The following is a 26,130-nucleotide window of genomic DNA, read 5'->3' as shown; positions in this document are numbered from 1 at the left end:
TTGGCATTATGGCTGTAGGCAGCCGAGGTTTTACAGAGAGCCGCCCTAGCCTGTCGCCAAACTCTCAGGCAGCGTCGTGCTGAGATGTGAGCCACAGGGATCTGGGCCTCCCTCTGATGAAGCGAGAAGACAGGAGGTTGAAAGCCATAGACCACATGGAAAGGGGACATACCTGTGGCACTGGACGGCAACCCGTTGATGGCAAGTTCCACCCAGGGTAAGTTCTGTGACCATCTGTGAGGATCGTCCATGCAGAGGATTCGTAGCTTGGTCTCCACCTCCTGGTTCATGCGTTGGGTCCTACCATCTGTCTGGGGATGAAATCCTGAGGACAAGCTGACATCAATGCCCAGTAGCGCACAGTACTCCCTCCAGAACCTGGAGACAAACTGTGGCCCCCTGTCTGACACAATATTGTCGGGTAAGCCATGTAGTCGGAAAACCTCTCGTGACACTACCTCTGCCAACCTGAAAGCGATGGGTAGTCTGGCAAGTGGAAACAAATGAACCGTCTTGGAAAATCGATCAACTGTGGTGAGTAAGACTGTGTTACCTTGAGATTCTGGTAGCCCCGTGACGAAATCAATAGAGATATGAGACCAAGGTCTTCGGGGAATGGGGGAAGATGGAGCTGTCCTGCCGGACGTATGCGAGAGACCTTGACTCGGGCACAGATGGGGCAAGCAGAGACAAATTCTCTGGTGTCTTTATGCAGGGTGGGCCACCAGAAGGCTGGCCTTAACACTACCAGAGTCTTTGAGGTTCCTGGATGACAGAACAACTTGGATCCATGACAAAACTGTCACACTTTAGAAACCAGGTTAGCGGGAACGAAGGAACGGTTAGCAGGGCACTGATCTGGTGGAGGGTGACCGCTGTGAGCTTGAATAAGTAACCGTTCAAGGGAGGTGAGGGCTAACCTAGTCTTGGAGGGCAGGATGCACTCTGGTTCTTCCTGGCCAGTGGATAGGCTTCCCGTCTGGTGTTGCCTCGAGAGGGCATCTGGCTTCAGATTCTTGCTCCCAGGACAATAGGACACTGTGAAATCAAACCTGCCAAAAAACAGAGCCCACCGAGCTTGTCAAGGGTTTAGTCTCTTAGCCCCCTTAAGGTACTCCAGGTTCTTGTGGTCAGTCCATACCACAAATGGTTGAGGCAACCCCTCCAACCAATGTCTCCACTGTTCCAGTGCTGCCTTAATTGCGAGCAGTTCTCTGTCTCCCACATCATAATTCTTTTCAGACGCAGAGAGTTGTCGAGAAAAGGTGCAGGGATGCAAGAGGTCATCCTCAAACCTGGAGCAATCAAAACTTCGGTGTGTGTGTGTGGGGGGGGGGGGGGGCAGTGAGGTAGCCTTGGCTTTGCTGAACACCTCAGCCAGGTTGTGATCAACCTCTGGCGCTCGGGACGGATCAGGATACATAGTCTCATTCAGGGGGCTCACCTTGGTCTCTGATGGTTCTGCCAAACAAGTTCTCAGGCAAGCCGCTCCCAGGACTCCACCGGTGGTCCAGTTGATGATAGGCTGGTGCTTGATGAGCCACAGCCGACCCAGAATGAGTGGAACCTCTGAGGATCGACCCACCAGAAACTGGTTCTGTTCTTTATGAATGCCTGCAATGACAACAGATGTAGACTCTGTCTGGTGAGTAATAGTCTCTATGACATGGCCATCGACGGCCAAGATCTTATGTGGTTTAGGAAGGGTCTCCAGCCTCAGGTTTATCTTCTTGGCTAGACAGATGTCAATGAAATCAGCGTCTGCCCCAGAGTCTATGAAAGCTGTAATCTCCGGTGTCTCAGGGGAGTTAATAAAACGTATCAGACAGCCCCCTGGTGGTGGTGGTGGTGGTGGGGGGGGGGGGGGGGGGGGGGTAACAGAACATGATTCAAATGCTCGAAGGACTGTGACAGTGCAGCAGACAATCTCGCACTGAGCAGCAGGAGCCAGGTGCTTAAATAGGGAGCAGCACAGGTTGAATTAATCAGCTAGATGACTGCTCCTGCAGGGTGACAGGAAAACACAGAGGTCAGGGCATGATCATGACAGTGAGTGCAGAAACCTTGGGAGAGAATGATTGTCTGGATGTTTTGTCTTCTGTATGTAAACATGCACTGAGCAGAACATTCTGGATTTAGAAGGCCAAATAGAAAATGGATTCATGCTGTAGATGAAAGGTCACCATTTTGATCAATATATAGGTGAAAACTGACCATTTTGGTACGTTACAGATTTTAAAATGCAAAGTTAAGGACTGGGACTTGACTTGGACTTCTACATCAAAAACTTTGGACTCGACTTGGACTTGGTTGTCTTTGACTTGAACTTGACTCAAGACTTGACTGGAAAGACTTGTGACTTACTTGTGACTTGTAAAGCAGTGACTTGGTCACACCTCTGCTGCAAATAAAAATATGAGTAAAGTATTTCTTTAAATGTAGAAGAATCTGTTTTTCTTGCATTTTATGCATTCAAAGAGATGAAAGTTAATATGACGAGGGGAACTCTGATCAAACCAAAGACTGTTGTGGTCCTTGAAATGAGGTGTTGTCATCAGTTTTATTTGTCTAATGCAACCTATAACTTTCAAGTGAAAAATATCCAAATACAATGGATGATTTCTGTAATGTCAGACTGCTGGATCATTCCACTTATGTCACTCAGCTTTCTATCAGACCGTGTGGAACAATCTGTCCACTTTAATGAGGTTGGTTCTGTTTGTTCTTTCACTTTAGATTAGCTGCAACACCCAAATGATATTTACAAATATCCATAAAGTACAAGACGTGTCATACAGCCATGTCCTTACACATTTTCTTGTATTGTTCAGATAGAAATGAACCATGTCACCTAGTGGGTGGGGCCGAGATAAAGATAAAATCTTTTGACTGATGACCACATTCAGGGGGTCCAGGTGTGTTATTTGTACACGGTTCCTATGCTTTTTCTGTAATTTACTGAATAATGGTCATTTTTGGGAGTGTATCAGGAAAAGAGTTGGAGTGTGACCGGTCTTTCTCTGCTAGAAATAAAGACCCAGGCAAGACAAGAAAGAGCTTTCTACAGACCTTAAACAATAACAACAGTTTAATGCAGGCATGGGGAACCCTGGTCCTCGAGGGCCGGTATCCTGCATGTCTTTGCTCCAACACTTCTGATTCAGTAGTTGATTCACCTGTTCTGTAACTCATCAAGCTCTGCAGAAGCCTGTTCATCACCTGCTGATTGAAATCAGGTGTGATGATGCAGGGTTGAAACTAAAATATGCTGGGTAGCGGCCCTCGATGGACCAGTGTTCCCCCACCCCTGGTTTAATGGGATTTAGGTCTGGGCTCTGACCGGGCCACTTGAGGACATTCGTTGTTTTCTTCTTCAGCCACTGTGTGTTCAAATTTTATGTGTGCTGCGGATCGTTGTCATGTTAAAAGGTGATTCTTCTGCCCATCTTCACCTTTCTTCCAGAGGATAGCAGGTTTTCTTCAAGAATTCAATGGTATTTTACCCCATTTAGTTGTATTTTTACCGTGATGAGTGCCCTAGTCCCTGAGGCAGAGAGAAAAAAAAACACAACAACATGCTGCCACCTCCATGCCTAACTGCAGGTTGCACGTATGGTGTGTTATGGGTAGTGAACTGCATTGGATTTATGTCTAGGTGTACTATTTAGTTTCAAGGCCAAATCATAAAATTTCGGTAACGTCTGACCATAAGACATTTTTCCATTTGGCATCAGAAAGGTGCATTCTGTTAAAAAAATAAATAAAAAAGTGCTTTATTGTGGATTTTCTTGAGATGTAGCTTTTTTCTTGCGACCTTCCTGAACAAGCTGCATCTATGGAGCATTTGTGAAATTGTTCACTTGTACAAAATGAACACTCTTTGCCATAAAGTCCTGTAGCTCCTTCAGAGTGGCCATTGGCCTTTTGGTAGATTTTCTTACCAGTGTCCTCCTTGCTAGTAGGGATGTGTATTGGTGAAATTCTGGCAATACGATAGGTATCACGATACAGGGGAGATGATACGATATATCACAATATATTACGATACATTCAGCCAGACGACATTGGCAATTTTTTTAGACTGAATTAATTGTAGGAAAATTCAATAAACAGTCCAAACTGATACATAACATGTTTAACATGAGGTGTGTAAATCAAAATAGAGTGATTTACATTTCAATGGTGGAAACAAAATCCGTTGCACACTGCTGCCATCTAGCGGTCGGTGTTTCAATTGCGCCAAATGTTAATTCCTCCAAAAATTTGATACACAGCTTTGAATATTGATATAATATCACAGGAAAAAAATCACGATATATTGCCATGTCAATATTTTCTTACATTCTTCCTTGCTATTACATCCATTTTGGAAGGACGACCAAATCCAGGGAGGAATCCTAGCACCAAATGCTTTACACTTCTTTGTTATGGACTTTACCGTGCTCCTTGAGAATGCTAAAGCCTTTGAGATTTTAGTATTTAGTATCCATCTCCTGTCTTACATCTGTTCACAACTCTGTCCCTGAGATCTTTAGAAAGTCACTTGCCACCCATAGTCAGCTGTTTGCTTTCAGTTGCACTACCAAGCAAGAGACTGCTCCAGGAATAGCTGTTTTTATGCTCCACCAATCACATTGATTACAACAGATCACAGGTGTAAGCCAGCAACTACGGTCTGCTACAGAAACGATCCATGGTTACATTTCCTAACAGTGATGCAACACCCTTTACACAACACTATTTATTGACTGATGATGCTTTGTGTTTAGGTGACCGAGGTGATGCCTGTATCACTTGTGAGGGCTCAGGTCCGCCTGGACCCCAGGGCATTAAAGGAGCGCAAGGTAAGCAACGTCACAACATTCTGAGATTTTAAGATCAAGTCATTGACACAAACGTTTCCATAAATGTTATTATACAGTTTCTCTTATGATTTAGGGTGACATAGATGTTTAGGGTTGATGTCTTCTGACAGTTGAGATTCTCTGTAGAGAACAGCATAACATAACAGCAAAAGCCATGCTCACAAATATTCACATAAATTCAGACTTTACTGTAAATATAAATCATATACTTAACACCACTGAATGTTTTAGAAGCAAAATCAGGTTAACTATCTCGACTCTGTAACAATTGGACAGTAGGAGCTGGAGATTGAATAACTCTGATTGATGGATGATTGCTTATCTCTTGAGACACCACTGCCACCACTGTTCAAATCAACAAGCAACTACTTTTTACTAGAGTGTTTGAGATAACTGCGTTCTCATATGATTGATTATTGGCAACGATAAAGCAAATTTAAAATAAGCTTGATGCAAGTAAGTGTATAAAGTTTATTAACATGGCACTTATCACAGAAAGAAAAATCACAAAGTGCTTCTCAAAGAACAGCAAAACATATTAAAAAGCCATAAAATGATCATAAAACAAAACTACAAAATATCATGAAGTAAAGATGAAAATCAGAAAACACAAAAAATTTAGAAGCAGTTATGAGTAAAGTCATAAAAATGTAAAATGATCATAAATCAAACTACAAAACATCATTAAACTAATGAAAGATAATTTAAAAAGCCATTGTACAGATGATAAAAAGGATGTCCACTGTTTTTTAAAGGTCCTCCTGGTCCAGCTGGCAGCAAAGGACAAAAGGGTAATTCTGGCTTTCCTGGAGAACCTGGAGCACCCGTAAGAAGAATATTTCACTAATAATAAAACATTAAGGAATCTCCAGCAAAGAAAGTTAATGGAAAGACAAAAATATATTTTTGCGTGGAATAACTTCTCAACACTATGTACAGGGATTTCCAGGAACTGCTGGACTCATGGGAGCACCCGGCGCTGTAGGAGACCCAGGAGACATTTTCATAGCTCCGGGTTATAAGGGGGAGAAAGGTCTTCCAGGCTTTCCTGGTTTACAAGGAAGTCAAGGACTGGATGGACTGCCAGGAAGAGATGGCCTCCCGGGTCTACAGGGTCCTAAAGGAGAACCTGTAAGTACACGAGTGGGTGGGATTACTATCATTAGACTCGGGACACTAGAACCAAAAGTGACTGGAAAAACATGCAGAACAGGCCAAAATTTTGGACATACCTGTCTCATTCAATGTGTTTTCATTATTTTCATGACCATTTACATTGGTAGATTCTCACTGAAGGCATCCAAACTACGAATGTACTAGGGCTGGGCGATATGGCCTAAAATCAATATCACGATATATTGTGGATTTCACCTCGGCAACGATAACTACAAGTATGCGCAGAAACAAAAGTTGTCCACTAGATGGGGCTGTCACATGTATTAAGTTGAGTCCCATTTTTCGTGACTCAAGGTGGAACAACTTCTTAGAGGGGCATGAACGTTGCCAACCTACACACATCTTTTCATTTGTTATTCATCAAATTTATTCACATGGGAAAAATGATCTCGATAAGGGTCAGAAATTTTGATAACAATAGATTTTTGATTTATTGCCCAGCCCTAGAATGAACACATGTGGAGTTATGTACTTAACCAAAAAAGGGGAAATAAGTGAAAACATGTTTTGTATTCTATTTTTTTTTTTCAAAATAGCCACTCTGATTACTGCTTTGCACACTCTTGGCTTTTTCTTGATGAGCTTCAAGAGGTAGACAATTGAAATGGTTTTCCAACAGTCTGAAAGGAGTTCCCAGAGGTGTTCAGCACTTAAATGGTCATGGTCATGAAAATAAAGAAAACACATTGAATGAGAAGGTGTGTCCAAACTTTTGGCCTGTACTGTAAATGCTTGATTTACTTTTCAAAATCTCAAAATTTTCATAAGTGTTTCTCAGTTTGACTAAAAATGACTTTATGAAGATAAGCAGAAATGTTGCTGCAAAAATGAGAAGGCTGCAGTGGAAAGCAGGGGGTGCAGCCAGGTGTAAATAGGTGTACAATTGCAAAGCACAAATTGCTCATTTACAGTAAAAATTATTAATTTCTACATGAATTCCCCATAAAGAATGCTACTTATACTCCATTATGCTAAAATATCCGCTCTTTGGCCAACTCATCTTGAACGAAATGTATTTTTGCATCCCTTTTGTCTAACGTTTGTCACAGGCCAAAGAAGGCATTAAAGGTGACCGTGGACTAGATGGAGATCCCGGACATTCGGGACCACCAGGAGAAAGGGGTCCTCCTGGTTTACCAGGGTTTAGCCTTCCAGGAGATCCGGGGGAGAAAGGCAGTCAGGGGAGACCAGGAACTCCAGGATCTCCTGGTCCACCTGGTATGAATGTGATAAATGACCTTCAAAGCAAAAGCTGAGTTAATAGCAAATGCATCCTTATATGTTGGGTGCCTGTACCTTTCATTCACCAGGAGTAAAAGGTGAGCCGGGTGTTGGTGTTAGTACTCCTGGACCTCAGGGGGTACCTGGACCACGAGGAGAAACGGGTGTACCTGGGCTCCAAGGTGAATGCTTACTTGACATTTTTTAAACGTGTATCTTTAAAAGATTAGTTTTGAAATGTTAACGTTCTGCAAAAAAATACATTTTCTACAAGCTCAGTTTGGAGAAACAGAGATTCTGATCGGAATAACAAGTTTGCACCTTGTCCAAGTGGGACCAAGAAAACAAAAACCAAACGATTAAAAAGCTATCAGTTAGCATATCAATCTTGTCAGCTTGTAATTGTGAAGTAAAACAATCAAGGTAGAAAATAAGAATATTAACATGTCAGTAGTGGTTAACTTCATCATCCAAATTGCTGTATTGCAGGTGACAGAGGTGTCCCAGGAAACCCTGGCTTGCCAGGTTTCCCTGGAGAGAAGGGTCAACATGGAGCTCCAGGAATTGGATTACCTGGCCCAACAGGTTCTAAAGGTGAGATATTATGTTACTCAAGTTATCCTTATGAGATAAAATTAAATAAAGTGGGTCAGACACATTGAGAGTGATGCTCAAACCAAAAGAAAAACTGTCCATGTTTCTAGGTGTTAGTGGAATTCCTGGAAACACTGGAATCCCTGGAGAGCCAGGAAGACCAGGACAGGATGGTTTACCTGGGAAAGCTGGTCCACCTGGACAAAAAGTGTGTATTATTCAACAAATATGTGTTTGTGAGTTCATGCTTTAAACAGAGAACAAGAAGAGTGAGATGCAGTGAGATCAAAAGATTAACAGGCTCCTCTTTTGATTAGATATCAGTAATCATTTGTCTTTTCTACATCTTGAAGGGTGAACCTGGACGAGGTCTTCCAGGCCCAAAAGGTACACAAGGCCTCCAGGGAGTTACAGGTTTCCCAGGAGAGAAAGGTAACATTGGACTCCCTGGTGTTCCTGGACCAGAAGGACCGACAGGAGCACCAGGACCTCAGGGTCTTAAAGGTAAAACTAAATTACAAAACCTTTGGTAGGAAACTTTATTGGTTCCAATCTGGATCATGTACCAACACTGATGTTTGGTGTTTAAAATCAGGTGACATTGGACCTCCAGGGCGCCCTGGACAAACCGGTCAACCAGGTGCTCCTGGAAAAGGGTTGCCTGGACCTCCTGGAGCACAAGGACCACCTGGAGAGCCCGGACCTTATGGTGAGCACAAACCTTTATTCAGAGAAGGGTATGATTGTGATAAAAATAAATAAATAAATAAAAAACTTACTGCAGGATGATTTCAGATATCAGCTTGGAAAAAGTGTATTTAGATTAGGGGCTGCATGACTTAATTTTTTTTAAAGTCGACAGTCAAGTAATGAAAATCGAGTCGACTTTGACTAGTCATTGATGACGTCATACACCTGAAGCGGGTTGGTTCGCTGGAGTTTTTGACAATTAAAATTGCGCCCACATTTTGAAAGTTAAACACATCTCTTTCAACAACGGTAGTTTCTGCATCTTTACTGTTCCCCTGCTTCAGCCATCTCCCCCCTCCCCCTGCTCAGCGGCCGCAGACTCACTGATGCGCCTGCAGCCTCTCAGAGTTCCTGCTGCTCTAAACATTAAAATAATTGTTTAATTTTCTGTTCCTCACTTCTGATTACCTTCAATGGTGTCTGTTTGTTGCAACCACCAGGTACAAAAACAAACTTGTTTTTTTTTGACTATTTTTCTGTCCTGTCTCTATTTATTATCTTCCCGCATCTCCTCTCAATCCTAAAGAAACACGGCTACATGGCTTCATATATATTCACCTTATGAGTTACCTTTGAACTGCAACTCAAAAAGATCTACCGAGTGCAAAAACAGCGGAGTGCGGGCTGCGCGCTGGCTGCACCAGTGAGGTGAAATCACCGGAGGACAAAACAGGTGATGCGCTCCGCTCCACGCATCAGGCACAAATAAAAGACAGAAAACATTAAAGGAAATTAGCGGACATGAACGATGATTGCGTGTAAAATTTGTTTTGGAGGTGGCGACCCCAGATTTGATAATGTTACTGTGGCTGTGCTCAGGACGCAGATGTCTGGAGCGCGTCAACGGTCAGAGCTTTGCATGCGCAAGCTGGTTAAGGTTAGGATGGGGGTGAGGGGAAGGTTAAATTGCAAGAGGGTAAAGGTCACAATTCAGTCAAATGTCTGTTTTATCACGGGTGTAAGATACCGACGCTCTGGCACAGAGGATTGCCCCCAGACACCCAGGGGCTCGTCACCTGCTGTCTTTTCTGAGGACTCTATCTTAAAAGATAGAGACACACTCAAACACCTCTGGTGAAATCAAGCCAGATCTCACAATAGAACACTTTTAGCAGCAGAGAACCACCATTTTTCAGGGTGCAACAACTTCATCAGATGTAAAACAACCCATCAGCCACTAGCAGACACCAGTGGGTATCCCACTGACAAGGTGAGCCGGACTGAAAGGGGCCTACGACCTTTGAATACCCCAGATGTCTAATCAATCGTCAGCCTTGTCGAGACGACTTCACTTTGCCGGCTGGATCTCCAGGAACTCTCAGCACTGCCCCCCCAAATTACGTCCATGGCAGAATCTATGCACCAGTGCTGAGAGTTCCTGGAGATCCAGCCGGCAAAGCGAAGTCGTCTCGATAAGGCTGATGATTGATTAGACGTCTGGGGTATTCAAAGGCCGTAGGCCCCTTTCAGTCCGGCTCGGCTTGTCAGTGGGATACCTACTGGTGTCTGCTAGTGGCTGACGGGTTGTTTTACATCTGATGAAGTTGTTGCACCCTGAAAAATGGTGGTTCTCTGCTGCTAAAAGTGTTCTTTTGTGAGATCTGGCTTGATTTCACCAGAGGTGTTTGAGTGTGTCTCTATCTTTTAAGGTCTGTGTTGGACCAATCAGAGGCCAGAAAAAATGTAGGAGGCCTTGTCAAAGTCCTGACTTTACATCTGTTCCCTAGAGACCCCTAAAGGACTATTTCACTTATTTTGTGGTCTTGAGTATGATTTTACTGTCATTGTTAATATAATGATTTTAATATGTGACATAATTGATAATAAACTCATCGTAAACTCCTCAAGTAGATTTGTTTGGTGTATTTAAGATTCAAAAGAATGCATTTCAACAATTAAACAGTTATTTTGATTCATTTCTACTGTCAAACAATCAAGTCTTCTTAAATTCACTTTAGATAAACATTCTTTGGTCTGTGATTGAAATTAATCTGTAAAGTGAGTAAAACCCACTGTATTAAAACAGAATTTGATTATTTTATTAGGGTTAAAAAGTCCTGTCTTCTCAAGGAGTCATGTGACTTGCAGCAGAAGATAAGGGAGCAGGAGAGGAACATTCTTATGATGGTTCCCCAGATGTAGAGGTCATAAACAGAGCATTTGTTCTGGATTGGAAAGCACACTGTTGACCTTTAGCACCCTGATGAAGATGGCTGGGCAGTGTGATGATGACCTTTGGCATTACATGGCTTTCTTTTGCACTTTCAAATTCAGCAATATATATATATTATGTACTTTGTACAGGTAGGGAAGGTTTGAAGGGAGAAAAAGGTTATCCAGGACTTCCTGGTCTCGATATGCCCGGGCCTCAAGGAGAGAAAGGAAGCTCGGGGTTCCAAGGAGTGCCAGGTGCTAAAGGACTGCCAGGGTCACCAGGCTTACCAGGCAGAGATGGACAATTTGGGAGCCAAGGTAAGACAATAAAAACACATTCACTGCAACTACCCTACAGACCCTTTGTAGTCTTATTTCTCTTTTGTGGACATACATTTTTCAATGTTCTGATATTCTTTAGTCAGGTTTGGATTGGATTTGCATCAGACTCCCTTGACTTGTGTTGTTCATTACAGTCACTCTAGAGACTGTTTCACACATTAAAAGCTTTTAGAATTAATTTCCTAAAATAATTTTCAATGAATCTCTGAATGAGAATAATATTTCTGTAAGATTCAGACAGTGAAAAACATCAGCTTTAAAAATGTAACTTATTCATGTGTTTTAGGTCCAAAGGGTGAAATGGGCATCATGGGAACACCAGGAACCCCAGGATATCCTGGACCAACAGGAACGCCTGGATCTCCTGGTTTGAGAGGTAACACTTTAGGATGTGAACTCCCCAAGATTTCTTTATCGAGAACAATCAAGTTCCACCTTTGTTTTTCCAACAGGTGATCCTGGTATTACCGGACCAAGAGGAGCTGTTGGGGAAACAGGCCCTAAAGGTGACAGGGGAGAAGACGGTCTTCCAGGACCTCCCGGGAATTTGACCAAGGTTGATATGGAACATTTAAAGGGGCAAAAAGGAGATGTTGGAGACCCAGGTATGTATCTAGCCTTTGATTGTTTCTCTTGTGGTGGAGATGTTCATTTGAAATGAAGCTTGAATCAAATTGTAGGGAGGAAGTACAGTGTCCATGTCTAGTTTTTGGACTTTTATCTATCTTTTCCATCAGGCCAACGTGGTGACACTGGACTGAAAGGCCACATTGGAGTCCAGGGAGATCCTGGGATGCCTGGCAGTGATGGGGCACCAGGAACACCTGGAAAACCAGGTCGCTTAATCAGCTAACTGAAATTTACCCCACTGTTTTATTTTCATAAAGTCGTTTTTAATTAGTTTCCATGTCAATACGATTGAATACACTCAGGTGACAAAGGAAGTACTGGTGATCCTGGAGAGCCTGGCATCATCGGACAACCTGGGCAGAAAGGCAGCTCGGGAGAGATGGGAATACCAGGTTAGATGTTGCAGTAGAGCTGTTTTCACACGTACATTCTTTGCTTATGCACCTTTGTCAGCTTCCCAAGAAATTCTTCTCTATGTGTTACATGGAAGATTGAACATGAGTTAAATGTTTAGAAAAGTCACTTTTCTTTTGGTTTGTTTGTGTGAATTTAGGTCCGGTTGGTCCTAAAGGTACAAAAGGAGATTTTGGTACACCGGGTCATCCTGGATTAAGAGGCGCCGATGGTGTTAAGGGTGACAGGGGACTACCTGGTGAACCAGGCATCGGTCTTCCTGGACAACCAGGACAAAAGGTAACTGACTGGTTAAAACCATCTAGTTCTTTGGCAACACTTGACTTTTGAACAATTGAATGAGCAGATTTGTGCTTTGGTCATTTTTTTAAAAGGATACAGTTTAATCATTTCATTTTGTTTCTAAACACTGAAAGTCAGGATTGAATTTTCCATATTGGATTATCAAAAAGAAAAAAAAAGAGATAATTTACAAGAACAAGATTCACCTTTCCCTCCTTCACAGGGTCAGGTTGGCCAGCCAGGGTTTCCAGGGTTACGTGGAGACAAGGGTGAGCAGGGTCAAGAGGGAATGCCAGGTAAACCTGGACTTCAAGGACTCAAAGGAGACAAAGGAAGCATCGGGCACTCAGGTAAGGTTTTAAACTCTACTTTTTCATTTCACAGGAAAAAGCTGAAATCTTATTGTGGTTTGTGTCTGTTGAATAGGTCAGCCAGGTAGACCCGGAGACAAAGGCTATCCTGGACTCCCGGGATCTGCAGGGGAGCCGGGTCAAGATGGCCGCCCTGGTAATATTTTTTAAGGCCATACAATGCAATATTTTCATTTTTTTTAATTGATTTTCAGGGTTAACGAATAATCACTCAGACCCCACCGTCCTCTGAGTCCAGAATATTCCACTTGCAACTTCAAAGTTGCGGGCCACCTTCTGTTGGACTGTTTTAGATTGTAAACACCGCCGTTTAGTGGTGAACCGCTCCCGTAGAAACTAATGAAGGTGGGGGAGATATTTAAGATATTAGATTAAGATGAACGCACAGCGATAAGATAAGTTTCACTTTTGGTTTGACTAATGGACACTAGGGGGTGCTAAAAGCCAGCCAAACTGCAAAGTATCCCTTTATTCAACAAGTGAGGTTCATGTCTTTGTTAATATATAATTATTGTGATGTTCTGTTTATACCTTGATGACTGATTCACTCCACATGGACAACTTCGTATACTATTGTATGCAACACCATTTTGTTGAAATAGTTGGGAGTTTGCTAAAGAAAGCTTGATCGTGTTTTTTTTCCTTAAAAAAACAGTTAATGAGAACGGGTGGAAATTATTTTGTTCAGGTGAAGGTGGCATGCAGGGACCTCCTGGTCCTCGTGGAGACAAGGGTGATCCTGGAGAAGATGGCATCCCCGGATCCACTGGCGAGAGAGGAGAACCAGGTTGGTAATCCACATCTTCATAGTCATAGCCAATAGTCACATAAATAAAGTGTCCCAGGTACTTAAATTTAATAATCAAAATTGTATTCATATATGTAATAATCTAAATATGAATGTTGCAAAAACTTATTTTTACTCAATGATCATCTCTCATATGGGCAATTGTTTGACATCCTGGTCTCTTGCTTGTCCAACAGCACTTAAAACTATTGAAAACATTTATAAAAGAAGTTTAAAATTACTTGACAAAAAACCGACTTCCCACCACCATTGTCATGTGTTAAAAAACATAAATTACTGAACTTCAATAACTTAATGAAACTTAAAAGAGTCTGTTTAATATATAAAGTCTTACACTCCCTTGCTCCACCACCACTAAAGCAGTTCATTAGGCATAAAGAAAGCTCAAACAGGACTACACGAGCTACAATTCGAAGAGAAATGTTTATACCACATAGACAGACAGCTTTTGGACAGAAAGTCCTCTCTGTCAAGGGTGGCCACCTGTGGAACAGTCTTCCTCAACCCATTAGAGAATGCTCGACTTTCAATTTGTTTAAGGCAAAGGTTAAAAACTGGTTATGGACAAATCAAGTGTGTGGTCATGTATGAGTTGTATAGTTTTAATGATTTATTTGTGAATAGAATGGTGTGTATGTGTAAGTTTGGTGATGTTTTTTTTATTATGAATGAATGATGAATTTTTATGAATTATTATGTCTTTTTATGTCTAAAGACAACAGATGGAAATTAGCCTTTGGCTATAATCTGGCATGTTTGCATTCATGTAAGCTGCTTTTACATTTATGTTCATTAACTTGCACTGTCCTAAATAAATAAAAAAATAAATAAATAAATCTGTTAGAAGCAATCAATTAAGTTTCGCTTCAATTTGGTTAATTAAATAAAGAAATTCATTAGCTTTAGATTTCAACTATATTTATCTGGTATTAATGTTAAAGTAAAATCTGAATGGAACTAATGCTGCTTATCTCCTAACCACTGACTCTCCTCTGTCCTGTTTTGTAGGTTCTCCTGGTGTGGGTCTGCCTGGAACACCTGGAGTACATGGTGTCAAAGGTAAGGCACACCCTTTAAACAACGCCCACCCTACTCACCTTAAAGTGACAGTGTGCATTTTTCCTGGCGATAGGGGGCAGTATATACCTAAATCACTGCAAGCAAACATTATTTTTGTGTTCAAGTAAGACCTTACCAACAGATGGCCATTAGGGTCAAAAATCCATGAGAGTGCAACCTCCAGCAAAATAACAAGAACATCAGATTCCTTTTCGTCACTTGCAATACGTGAAGAGGTAAATGTGTAAAAGAACAATGTGTATTAATGACAAAAGTTTTGTAACTACTTGTTACAAATCAATAAATGCATTCTGTCCTCTTGGGCTTCCGTAGAAAGAAACATGGCTTCCAATATGGCATCGCCCAGAGACTTAGACCCGCTCCCATATATTTTAGACCCGATTTTAATGGTTATATGTTATGTAACCGCCAATATTTTTCAACAGCTGAGTATCTTTTAATTAATTTACAATAACATTTCAATGGATATTTCCAGAGATTAAGGGTAAAACTACACATTGCTACTTTACATATTCCTAAAATAATGCGTTGACTTCTTCTTTTCTTCTCCAGGTGATAAAGGTAGTCCAGGCTTACCTGGCATGTCAGGCCAACCAGGTATTCCTGGTACCAGAGGAGATAAGGGTCTTCCAGGTCCAGAAGGACTCCAGGGGGAGCCAGGAGAGCCAGGTCCTCAAGGCATTTCTCTAGAAGGGCCTAAAGGAGAGAGGGGAGAGACAGGGCCAGTTGGTGAAACAGGTATCTTTTATAAAGTATTTGCAAAATTTTCATCAAAATAAAGGGCATCGTGTAAAATCTGAAATAAAAATGATAACTTGGGTTGTTAAATACAAATGATAACTTGGGTTGTTCACATAAAACCAGGTTCCCCAGGAGAACCAGGACCTGTTGGTGTGCCTGGCAGAGATGGCCTCAAAGGAGGCAAAGGTGATTCTGGTCTGCCTGGTTTTCAGGGAGAGATGGGACGCAAGGGTGACCCTGGATTTCCTGGAATTTCTGTAGGTTTTTAAGACCATTCAAATCTTTTTATTTTAGAGATTTTTTACCTGACAGATGGCTGATGAAAGTATGTCAGTGAGAGCTACAAAAGCAGACCATTTCTTAGTTTGACTGTGCTGCTTTCAGGGTCCACCTGGTCTCCCAGGTATTGATGGCCAGAAGGGAGAAAGAGGATTACAGGGTGTTCCTGGATTCCCAGGTACGTCGTACCTGACATGTGCATTTCATTTCTTCAGAAGATAAAAATTAAGTAATGTGTGAGTATGTGTTTTATTTAAAGGCGGGCTTCACTAAAAATTAAAGGCTCATGCTATCATGAAACATTCTTTGATTTTTGGCAGAATGAGTTTAAACAAATAGAATTAAACTCATGCAAACCTCAGAGGAAAACACAACTCCTGAATCTGAGTTGTGGTGTGTTTGGATTGATCAGCAACAGCCCTCACTTTGATCCCTAAAAAGTATTTTTCATTTAAAATTTCAGCTCTTTTTGAATATTTTTCATTTGCAAACTTTAGGCACAAAGGGTGTTGTTGGCGATGGTGGATTCAAAGGAGAATTGGGCGACAGAGGATTCCCTGGAGAAAAAGGTAAATAAGAAAATTAAATCCCTTTCATGTCCTAATACTAAAACTCAATGTTGAAGCTGATTGAGTTATTTTTAAATTTGTTTAATTAAATTGTGTATTATCCATCCATCCATCCATTTTCATCCGCTTATCCGGAGTCGGGTCGCGGGGGCAGTAGCCTAAGGCGAGAGGCCCAGACTTCCCTCTCCCCAGCCACTTGGGCCAGCTCCTCCGGAGGAATACCAAGGTGTTTCCTGGCCAGGTGAGAGACATAGTCCCTCCACCGTGTCCTGGGTCTACCTTTAGGTTTCCTCCCGGTTGGACGTGCCCGGAAAACCTCACCAGGGAGGCGTCCAGGAGGCATCCTGACCAGATGCCCGAGCCACCTCAACTGACTCCTCTCGATGTGGAGGAGCAGCGGGTCTACTCCGAGCCTCTCCCGAATGACCGAGCTCCTCACCCTATCTCTAAGGGAAAGCCCAGCCACTCTTCGGAGAAAACTCATTTCGGCCGCTTGTATCCGCAATCTCGTTCTTTCGGTCACTATCCAAAGCTCATGACCATAGGTGAGGGTAGGAATGTAGATCGACCAATAAATCGAGAGCTTCGCCTTCTGACTCAGCTCTCTCTTCACCACGAAAGACCGGTACAACGCCCGCATCACTGCAGATGCAGCACCAATCCGCCTATCGATCTCACACTCCAGAGTTTTCCCTCACTCGTGAACAAGACCCCGAGATACTTAAACTCCTCCACTTGGGGCAGGAACTCATCCCTGACCCGGGGAAGGCATTCTACCCTTTTCCGAGTCAAGACCATGGTCTCAGATTTAGAGGAGCTGATTTTCATCCCAGCTGCTTCACACTCAGCTGCGAACCGCTCCAGCGAAAGTTGAAGATCACGTTCTGATGAAGCCAACAGGACCACATCATCTGCAAAAGGCAGAGACCTGATCCTCAGGCCACCAAAACCAATGCCCTCCACACCTTGGCTGTGCCTAGAAATCCTGTCCATAAAGGTTATGAACAGAATCGGTGACAAAGGGCAGCCTTGGCGGAGTCCAACTCTCACTGGGAACGAGCCCGACTGACTGGCGGCAATGCGGACCAACCTCTGACACCGGTCATACAGGGACCTAACAGCCCGTATCAGAGGGTCTGGTACCCCATACTCCCGGAGTACCCCCCACAGGGCCCTCCGAGGGACGCGGTAAAACGCCTTCTCCAAATCAACAAAACACATGTAGACTGGTTGGGCAAATTCCCACGCACCCTCCAGGATCCCCCTAAGGGTATAGAGCTGGTCCAGTGTTCCACGGCCAGGACGACAACCACATTGCTCCTCCTGAATCTGAGGTTCAACAATCTGATGGGCCCTCCTCTCCAGAACCCCTGAATAGGCCTTACCAGGTCCCCCGATGTCCACGTGATATTGCAGAGCCACGTCAGCCAACACAGCCCCACAACATCCAGAGCCTTAAGGAACTCTGGGCTGATCTCATCTACCCCTGGAGCCTTGCCACAGAGGAGCTTTTTAACCACCTTAGTGACCTCAACACCAGAGATTTGAGAGGCCAACCAAAAGTCCCCAAACTCTGCTTCCTCACTGGAAGACGTGTCGGTGGGATTGAGGTCTTCGAAGTATTCTGCCCACCGATCCACAACGTCCTGAGTAGAGATCAGCAGCACACCGTCCCCACTGTAGATAGTGTTGGTAGTGCACTGCAAGCCCCCCCACCCCCACCCCCCACCCCCTTCTCCCCCGAGGAACCGGATGGTGGACAGAATCTCTTCAAAACCGTATGGAAGTCTTGCTCCATGGTCTTACCGAACTCCTCCCATGCCCGGGTTTTTGCCTTGGCAACCACTCGAGCCGCGTTCCGCATGGACTGCCGGTACCTGTCAGTGGCCTCTGGAGTCCCACAGGCCAAAAAGACCTGATAGGACTCTGTCTTCAGCTTGACAGCATCTCTAATTGCCGGTGTCCACCAGCGGGTTCGGGGGTTGCCACCACGACATGCACCGACGATGCTGCGACCACAGCTCCAGTCGGCCGCCTCAACAATGGAGGCATGGAACAGGGTCCAATTAGACTCAATGTCCCCCGCCTCCCCCGGAATATTTTGGAAGTTCAGTCAGAGGTGGGAATTGAAGCTCCTTCAGACAGGAGACTCTGCCAGATGTTCTCAGCAGATCCTCGCGATATGTTTGGGCCTGCCTGGTCTGACCGGCGTCCTCCCCCACCATCTGAGCCGACTCACCACCAGGTAGTGGTCAGTTGACAGCTCCACCCCTCTCTTCACCCGAGTGTCCAAGACATGCAGGTCAGACGAAACAACAACAAAGTTGATCATCGAGTTGCAGCCTAAGGAATCCTGGTGCCAAGAGAACATAGGGACACCTTTATGTCTGGACATGGTGTTCATTATGGACAATCCATGACTGGCACAGAAGTCCAATAACAAAACACCACTCAAATTCAGATCAGGGGGTTCGTTCCTCCCAACCACACCTCTCCAGGTCTCACTGTTGTTGCCCACGTGAGCGTTAAAGTCCCCCAGCAGAACGAGGGAGTCACCAGAAGGAGCACTTTCCAGCACCCCCTCCAAGGTCTCCAAAAAGGGTGGGTAGTCTGAACTGTAGTTTGGTGCATAAGCACAGACCACAGTCAGAACCCGTCCCCCCACACGCAGGCAGAGGGAGGCTACCCTCTCATTCACCGGGGTAAACCCCAACGTACAGGCACCAAGATGGGGGGCAACTAGTATGCCCATCCCTGCTCGGCACCTCTCAGTGGGAGCAACTTTAGAGTGGTAGAAAGTCCAACCCCTCTCAAGGAAACTGGTTCCAGAGCCAGAGCCATGAGTTGAGGTGAGTCCGACTATATCTAGTCGGGACCTCTCAACCTCACACACCAACTCAGTCTCCTGCCCCACCAGAGAGGTGACATTCCATGTGCCAAGAGCCAGCTTCTGTAGCCAAGGATCAGACCCCCAAGGTCCCCACCCTCGACTACCACCCGTCACACACTGCACCTGACCCCTTTGGCCCCTCCCACGAGTGGTAAGCCCATGGGAAGGGGGACCCAAGTTTCCTCTTCGGGCTGTCCCCGGCCAGTCTCCATGGATCAAGGCCCGGCCACCAGGTGCTCGCCAACGTGCCCCACCCCCAGGCCTGGTTCCAGAGGGGGGCCCTGGTGACCCACGTCTGGGCGAGGGAACACGATTTCCATTTATATAATTCATCATAAGAGGTCTTCGAGCTGCTCTTTGTCTGACCCCTCACCTGGGACCTGTTTGCCATGGGTGACCCTACCAGAGGCAGAAAGCCTCAGACAACTTAGCTCCTTGGATCATTGAGACACTCAAACCCCTCCACCACGGTCAGGTGGCAGCCCAGGAACTGAGTTATTTTTAAAATTGTTTAATTAAACTGTGTATTATAGGTAACGAAGGCCCCCCTGGTCCGCCTGGCTCTCAGATCTTTATAAAAGGAGAAGCTGGATTCCCAGGGATTCAGGGCTTTCCGGGCCCCCAGGGGCCATCTGGTCTCCCTGGGCAGAAAGGACAGCAAGGTCAGCTACGTTTAAAATGATTTCATGTGATATTTGTTCCTCATGATAACTTTACATTATTGTTGCTTTGTGTGATTCAGGTATGACAGGTATTCCAGGTCCAAAAGGTGACCATGGTCTCCCTGGATTTAACGGTCAGCCAGGTGCCAAAGGAGAGCCTGGTTTTCCTGGTCCACAAGGTGAGATTTACACAGGAAAGAACAGTAGTTGTTTAGTTTTGTGCTGATGCGTTTCAACTTATCCATCATTTCATATGTTCAGGGCCCAGAGGAGATAGTGGTCCCCCAGGACCTGATGGGGTTCCAGGTCAAGTTGGCCCACCTGGTCCAGCGTCGATGGAACATGGCTTCCTGGTGACACGCCACAGCCAGACGGTGGACATTCCTTCATGTCCGTACGGGACGAGAATCATTTACGATGGCTATTCTTTACTTTATGTTCAAGGAAACGAACGCTCCCATGGACAAGACTTAGGTGAGAATCAGTGACAGATGCGTAGAGCAGGAACAAAGCATTGAAGCAGAATTGTAACTGGCCAAAATATTCAATTTTTTCCATATCGAAATTATTTTTAAAAGCTGATAAAACATTTTAAAAGTTAAAAAATTAGGCACCTGTGTGGCCAACTGCTGCCACTACTAGACTGAAAAAAAGGACCCGAAGGACCCCAACACACCATTTATTTAAATGTATTGAGTTTGTTTTATATTTGAAGTTCAATAGATATTAAGAGATTTATTGACATATTTAATTTATGTTGCACACAGTGAGTGTTCAGTTGTCTTTCACAACCAATGAGCTGCTAAAACATATATATCAGCCTTAATAATCGGCTTTAGACATCGGCCATCAAAAACAAAATTCTTCAAAAATCGATATTGGCATCGGCCTTAAAAACACCCATATCTGTCGGCCTCTAATTGTAAGTTTTTAATTTTATGTTTTAGGTACGGCAGGAAGCTGTTTGAGAAAGTTCAGCCCCATGCCCTTCCTGTTCTGTAACATCAACAATGTGTGCAACTTTGCATCCCGTAATGATTATTCCTACTGGCTCACCTCACCGGAGCCGATGCCCATGAGCATGGCACCTATCACCGGGAATAGCATCAAACCCTTCATCAGCAGGTGTGTTAGCTGGTTTTCCCCTTAACATTGTGCTGTCAGGTGTGTGATATTATTAGGTGTGTTGTTCTCATGTGTGTGTGTGTGTGTGTGTGTGTGTGTGTGTGTGTGTGTGTGTGTGTGTGCAGGTGTGTTGTGTGTGAAGCTCCAGCGATGGTGATAGCTGTTCACAGTCAGACCATCATGATCCCACCATGTCCTGAAGGCTGGAACTCTCTCTGGATTGGCTACTCCTTTGTAATGGTGAGTTCAGTCGCTCCGGAGAACAAGTGCATTGTGGGTAGAAAATTAGAGAGTAGATTAGATGGCCGTGCAGCTGATAACCGTTCGGAGCCAATCAAATTCAAGATGGCCTTGTATTCAAACTTTTGTTTGGAAACAGGGTTGGATAATTTTGCTCAAAAAATGCCAGAAATGGAATTTTTAGTTACAAAAAAACAACAACAGAAAGTAAAGTGTTTTTATTTTTATTTATTTTTTTTGTGCTTTGTGGTTTTAGCACACAAGTGCAGGTGCTGAGGGTTCGGGCCAGGCCTTGGCCTCTCCTGGGTCCTGTCTGGAGGAATTCCGCAGTGCTCCGTTCATTGAGTGTCATGGCCGAGGAACTTGCAACTACTACGCCAACTCCTACAGCTTCTGGCTCGCCACCATTGAAGACGATGATATGTTCAAGTAAGCTGGACCGCTTAATCTCAGACTTATTTTTCCTTCAGGAGAGACTAATCTAACTAACTCTCTGGAAAGCTCAGTTTTGGTAACCTACCTAGGTTGAAGCTCACATTTTGACTCTAAAATACAGTTGAGCTCAAAAACCAAATATGCACATCTGCACCCTCTAGTGATGAACATGGTTTAGGGTAAAACACTGGTTCTGGGGCAGGATCTACGGTTGCCATTCAAATTGTCTCGGCACATAATTGGACATTGCTGGGACCGATCAGAACAATGAACAATGTTACGTATTTATAGCGACAAAAATCAACAGGGCAGTCTTCCTACACCGCTGAAGAAGTACCTATGTGTGCATGCCTCAAAGCTCAGGTTTAAATCACCCAAAGTTAATGCTAAAGCCTTTTCAATTGAGCGCCGTTCCTTAGCCACTGCCAGGAGTTCCGATGCAGCTCTGGGGCTAAGCCCGTCAAACGTCTCTCTTGAAATGTTAAAAATGGAAAATGGCCTGTATTTACATTGTGCCTTCTGGGCTTCTTCAACACCCCATAGTGCTTTACAAAACACACACACACACACACACACACACACACACACACACACACACACACACACACACACACACACACACACACACACACACACACACACACTGGCGGTGATGAGCTGCATTGTAAAACTTACAGAAACAAGGCTGCAATATACTGGCACCACCTGTTTCTGCAACCACCACCTTCCTGCTAAAAGGGAGTTTTCCTCTCTACTGTCGCTGCATGCTTGCTTAGTATGAGGATTGCTGTAAAGACATTGACACCAGTCAGTGACTTGATGCAATTAGCTGGGTTTCTTATATAGGAAACTTTTTACTGGCTGGCATAATGAACTGACCTGTATTGGATTGATTACTTTGCAGAGCCCATTGAGACGACTCTTTTCATGATTTGGCGCTATATAAATGAACTGAAATGAACAGGCATGGAGCATGAGGTGTCTTACCCAAAGACTGTGACAGACTGAGTGGGGCTCGAACCTGCAACCCTCTGGTTACAGGGCTAGCACTAAACTCCTCTGCCACCATCACCCCACAAACATAAGGCACTGTGATTGGACAGAATTGTTTGGGTCAATGGTAGACCTGCTGAGGCTACAATGGAGCATGGCTAGACCCAACTGTAGTGCAAAACTCTTAGCTACTACTACAATTTGTCTAGATAGCTAGGCTAGCATAGACAAGCTTTTATTTAGTTCATTTTTAATTAAAATTTCATCAAATTTACCTGCTGTGTTTAATTATTTTTTCATTTTTTCCAGGAAACCTGTTCCGACAACGCTAAAAGCTGGCAGTCTCCAAACACACATAAGCCGTTGTCAGGTGTGCATGAAGAGGACATAAAGGCCCCTAAAGACATGTGTCAGCATCCTGAGCTCGGCCTTACTCCCTGTTTTGATGGTGCTACGTCCCTGCCTGGCATGTGTGAACAGAGAGAAGCAGGAGAAGCTAAACCAAGCCAAGATATTAAACTTTACAAACCAAAACACAGAGACCAAAGGGCCTTTTTGCTCCGAGCTGAAACAACAGGAAAAAGAATGGCGCCCAGTTTCCCACTGCACTGAGTTCAAGCCCCTGAAACTGGTTAACTGGTGTTCATTTTCTAAGGGTTGTTTGTGGAAGTCAGGTGCTATTGAAATGTAATTGTCTGCCTTTTGCCTTCTGTTTTTTTTTTGTTTACTTTTCCTTCTCTCCCACTGACACCCAGTTCAAACATTTAAGTTCACATTATTATAAATATAACTTGTTCAAACCTACTAATGAAAAGGATGGGACTCACCACTTCTTCCGTTTCACCTCCGCGTTGCAGACACAGTTATGTACTCTGTTGTAAATACAAATCATTCCTCTTTAACATAGTTAAACATACTCTCCTCAGGTTATTACTGTATCCTGTTTGTGTGTTATTAAGCCCATTTTCTTTTATTTATAAAAGTTTATTATAAGAATATGTTGTTTATCTGAAATTCCATGTATCAAAAAACAAACGCTAAATGTCTGAATACCACAGAAGCAGAAAGAAACAGCACTGAAATGGACAAGTGATGCGTGTGCGCATGTGTGTGTGTGTGTGTGTGTGTGCAGATTATTCGAATGTGAATGGTTTTGAAATTGTGTGTGGGTTGTAATGTCTCCATAGATACAGTTGCACGCCCTTGTTGCCTTGTCTAAAACCCAAAAATGAACCAAAAAGACAATCTTTTCCTCACTTATTTTTTAACCCTATAAGATGCACATGTACTGAATGCTTACATCTACCTGCAGGATTCCTTGTGTGCATGACAGATCCAGTTTGTAAACTTTACTTTTTAAAATCTTTATACTGAATTACATTGGCCATCAAGACTACCCTAGAGTATTAAGATGTCAAGGTTGCACATTTAGATAAAACACATTCAGTGTATTTAGGGTTTAAAGCCAACTTGGCTTCATTGTCACCTTTTGAGCAATTATGTCAAAATCTAGCATTTGGAAGCAAGCAATAAACAAATAGATTATATAATTTTCCCATCGCATGCAGTGTATTTCTTGCAATAAAACTATTTGTAGAATATTCCTATTAACTGGTTAGTAATTGATATTTTGCAGGTGCATGATCCAACATAGCCACTAGAGGGCAGCATCAACACATTTTTTTTTATTTGAAGTGGCTCCCATTTTAGTTACTCAGATTTTTGTTCTTTTTTTGTTTTTATAATTATTATTTATATATTTTAAAATAGCCCTCAGCAAAAAATATATAAAATGTGATGATTTAAGATCAGCCCCTAAAACAACATTTGCACACGGCCCTTCAGCCCTCACCTCAGCTCTTCTGCTGGGACCGCGGCCAGTGAACCCTTTCACCCCTCAAACACAAATGGATCGATTTGTTCCCGCAGAGAGGACCAGATAACCCCCGCCTTTCAAGTCTGATCTCGTCTTTCATTTATTGCCGGAACCCTATCCCTTGTTTCCTCTTTCGTCACCGGAGAGGCGAGCAGAGCCCTTGACCCCAAGATGTCTTCTTAAACATGTCTGATAAGGCCTTGACCTCTGACCTGGGAATGTAATGTCACTCCGAGGGGAGTCAGGAAGGCTTTCAGGATAACTGAAAGGTCAGGTCAACTAAAAGTCATTTGAAAGAAAATATTTAAACGTTGTGATTTAAACAAAATTCAACTCAACACATTTCCTCCATTTTTTTCAGCTGAAACTAACTCTTTCATCCGCTTCAGTGTTATGTCAGAATCGATCTCACGTGTCAGCTTGTGATGCTTTCAGGAACGCTGTGGGATTTTAAAATAACCATTCCAGTTGTTCTTTACTCTAACGCTTTCTGGGAACAATGTTTCTAAATTAAGCCAATCTCGTGAGTCAAACTTTCGTTCACCTTTGGATCAAATCACTTTAACAGGAAGTTTTCCAAAATATCTATCAGAGACAGATTTCTAATCACATTAACTAATAATTCAAGTTCAATGAAAGTAACTTGCTTTCACAGATAAGTGATGCTGTGCAAATTTTCATGGATTCATTCTGTGCTTGCAAGTGTTTATTATTAAAATGAAATGGTGGAAATTACCTGCAGAGCCAGCGACAGCAATTGTCACGTATGGGGTTAAGGTCAGTTATTACCACCGTGCTCTGGAGCTTTCAAAGGTTTTACCTCTCTAAGTAACTTAATCCTGCAGGTTGTTTGCTAACACAGCTAAACTGAGACCCAATTTAAGAGTTGAAATCACCTTCAAAGAGCTTTGGGATGATAATCCGTCCAAAATGTTACAAGGGTAATACAGAATGATTATGTTAAAAGAACATTTTGTGAAAATTATTTCATGCTCCACTGAGATTTCAAAGAACGAAACTTCATAAGTCAAAATGTGACAAAAACCTTGTGACTGCAGCGCGTGTCTCACTGTGTTCCTGTTCCCGGTCGGCCGTGTTTTCCAGGACGTGTTTATGATACAGTCAGGGAATGTGTCAGGAGGTTTGTGTTGCTGTGACCTTTCTTCTGAGCGGGTCATGCACAGAGGCAACCACCTTCACCACACCCTCCTGACCCCCTCCACCTCCACCACCTTTCCTGAGCTGGGCCAAATACAGATTACCTCGCCACGCAGCATGCGCCAACCCAAAACAGGACAGAGGACATAGAGCCAGAATCTCTCTCACTTGAAATTACACATAAGAGCTATTTTCTGCATCATTGTGTGTTTGAATGCAAATTGTATCTAAGAAAGCAGTTAGAAATGACAGATCTTCTGAAAGATGAGAGGCAGTACATTCAGAAGCTTTTTAACAAAGTAAGCAAATCCAATCAGAATGGATTTTTGTTTTGAGAGGGCTTATGATTCTGGAAAATGACTTCAATGTTTGCATTAACTGTGTCCTTGGAGCCTCTGTGGGACCCTAAGATGTTGGACTAGTCTCTCATTTCCGCTGCTTGGTGCTGAAAGACCCAAAAGGACTTAAACAGCAT

General features: G+C 43.5%; 1 protein-coding gene across 1 annotated transcript in view; it reads left to right on the top strand.

The window, feature by feature from the left end:
* col4a1 (collagen, type IV, alpha 1) overlaps positions 1–23,617 on the top strand; it is a 58,724-nt gene extending 35,107 nt beyond the window's left edge. Inside the window, exons 23-52 of the mRNA XM_015966255.3 lie at positions 4,770–4,844; positions 5,621–5,691; positions 5,805–5,996; positions 7,091–7,259; positions 7,352–7,444; positions 7,752–7,856; positions 7,967–8,064; positions 8,210–8,360; positions 8,452–8,565; positions 10,911–11,078; positions 11,389–11,478; positions 11,555–11,707; positions 11,840–11,938; positions 12,035–12,124; positions 12,286–12,425; positions 12,652–12,778; positions 12,855–12,935; positions 13,488–13,586; positions 14,616–14,666; positions 15,240–15,425; positions 15,552–15,685; positions 15,813–15,885; positions 16,205–16,276; positions 19,700–19,828; positions 19,909–20,007; positions 20,090–20,302; positions 20,776–20,953; positions 21,079–21,193; positions 21,450–21,622; positions 22,931–23,617. Of these exons, the coding sequence (XP_015821741.1) occupies positions 4,770–4,844; positions 5,621–5,691; positions 5,805–5,996; positions 7,091–7,259; positions 7,352–7,444; positions 7,752–7,856; positions 7,967–8,064; positions 8,210–8,360; positions 8,452–8,565; positions 10,911–11,078; positions 11,389–11,478; positions 11,555–11,707; positions 11,840–11,938; positions 12,035–12,124; positions 12,286–12,425; positions 12,652–12,778; positions 12,855–12,935; positions 13,488–13,586; positions 14,616–14,666; positions 15,240–15,425; positions 15,552–15,685; positions 15,813–15,885; positions 16,205–16,276; positions 19,700–19,828; positions 19,909–20,007; positions 20,090–20,302; positions 20,776–20,953; positions 21,079–21,193; positions 21,450–21,622; positions 22,931–23,012 (3,620 nt within the window). The 3' untranslated portion in view covers positions 23,013–23,617. The remainder of the gene's footprint in view (positions 1–4,769; positions 4,845–5,620; positions 5,692–5,804; positions 5,997–7,090; positions 7,260–7,351; positions 7,445–7,751; positions 7,857–7,966; positions 8,065–8,209; positions 8,361–8,451; positions 8,566–10,910; positions 11,079–11,388; positions 11,479–11,554; positions 11,708–11,839; positions 11,939–12,034; positions 12,125–12,285; positions 12,426–12,651; positions 12,779–12,854; positions 12,936–13,487; positions 13,587–14,615; positions 14,667–15,239; positions 15,426–15,551; positions 15,686–15,812; positions 15,886–16,204; positions 16,277–19,699; positions 19,829–19,908; positions 20,008–20,089; positions 20,303–20,775; positions 20,954–21,078; positions 21,194–21,449; positions 21,623–22,930) is intronic.
* The last annotated feature ends 2,513 nt before the right edge of the window (positions 23,618–26,130 follow it).

This window comes from Nothobranchius furzeri, chromosome 14 (genome assembly GCF_043380555.1).
Source record: "Nothobranchius furzeri strain GRZ-AD chromosome 14, NfurGRZ-RIMD1, whole genome shotgun sequence".
Classification (NCBI taxonomy): Eukaryota; Metazoa; Chordata; class Actinopteri; order Cyprinodontiformes; family Nothobranchiidae; genus Nothobranchius; species Nothobranchius furzeri.
Note: the sequence above shows the minus strand (reverse complement) of the source record. Positions and strands in the feature narration are given on the sequence as shown.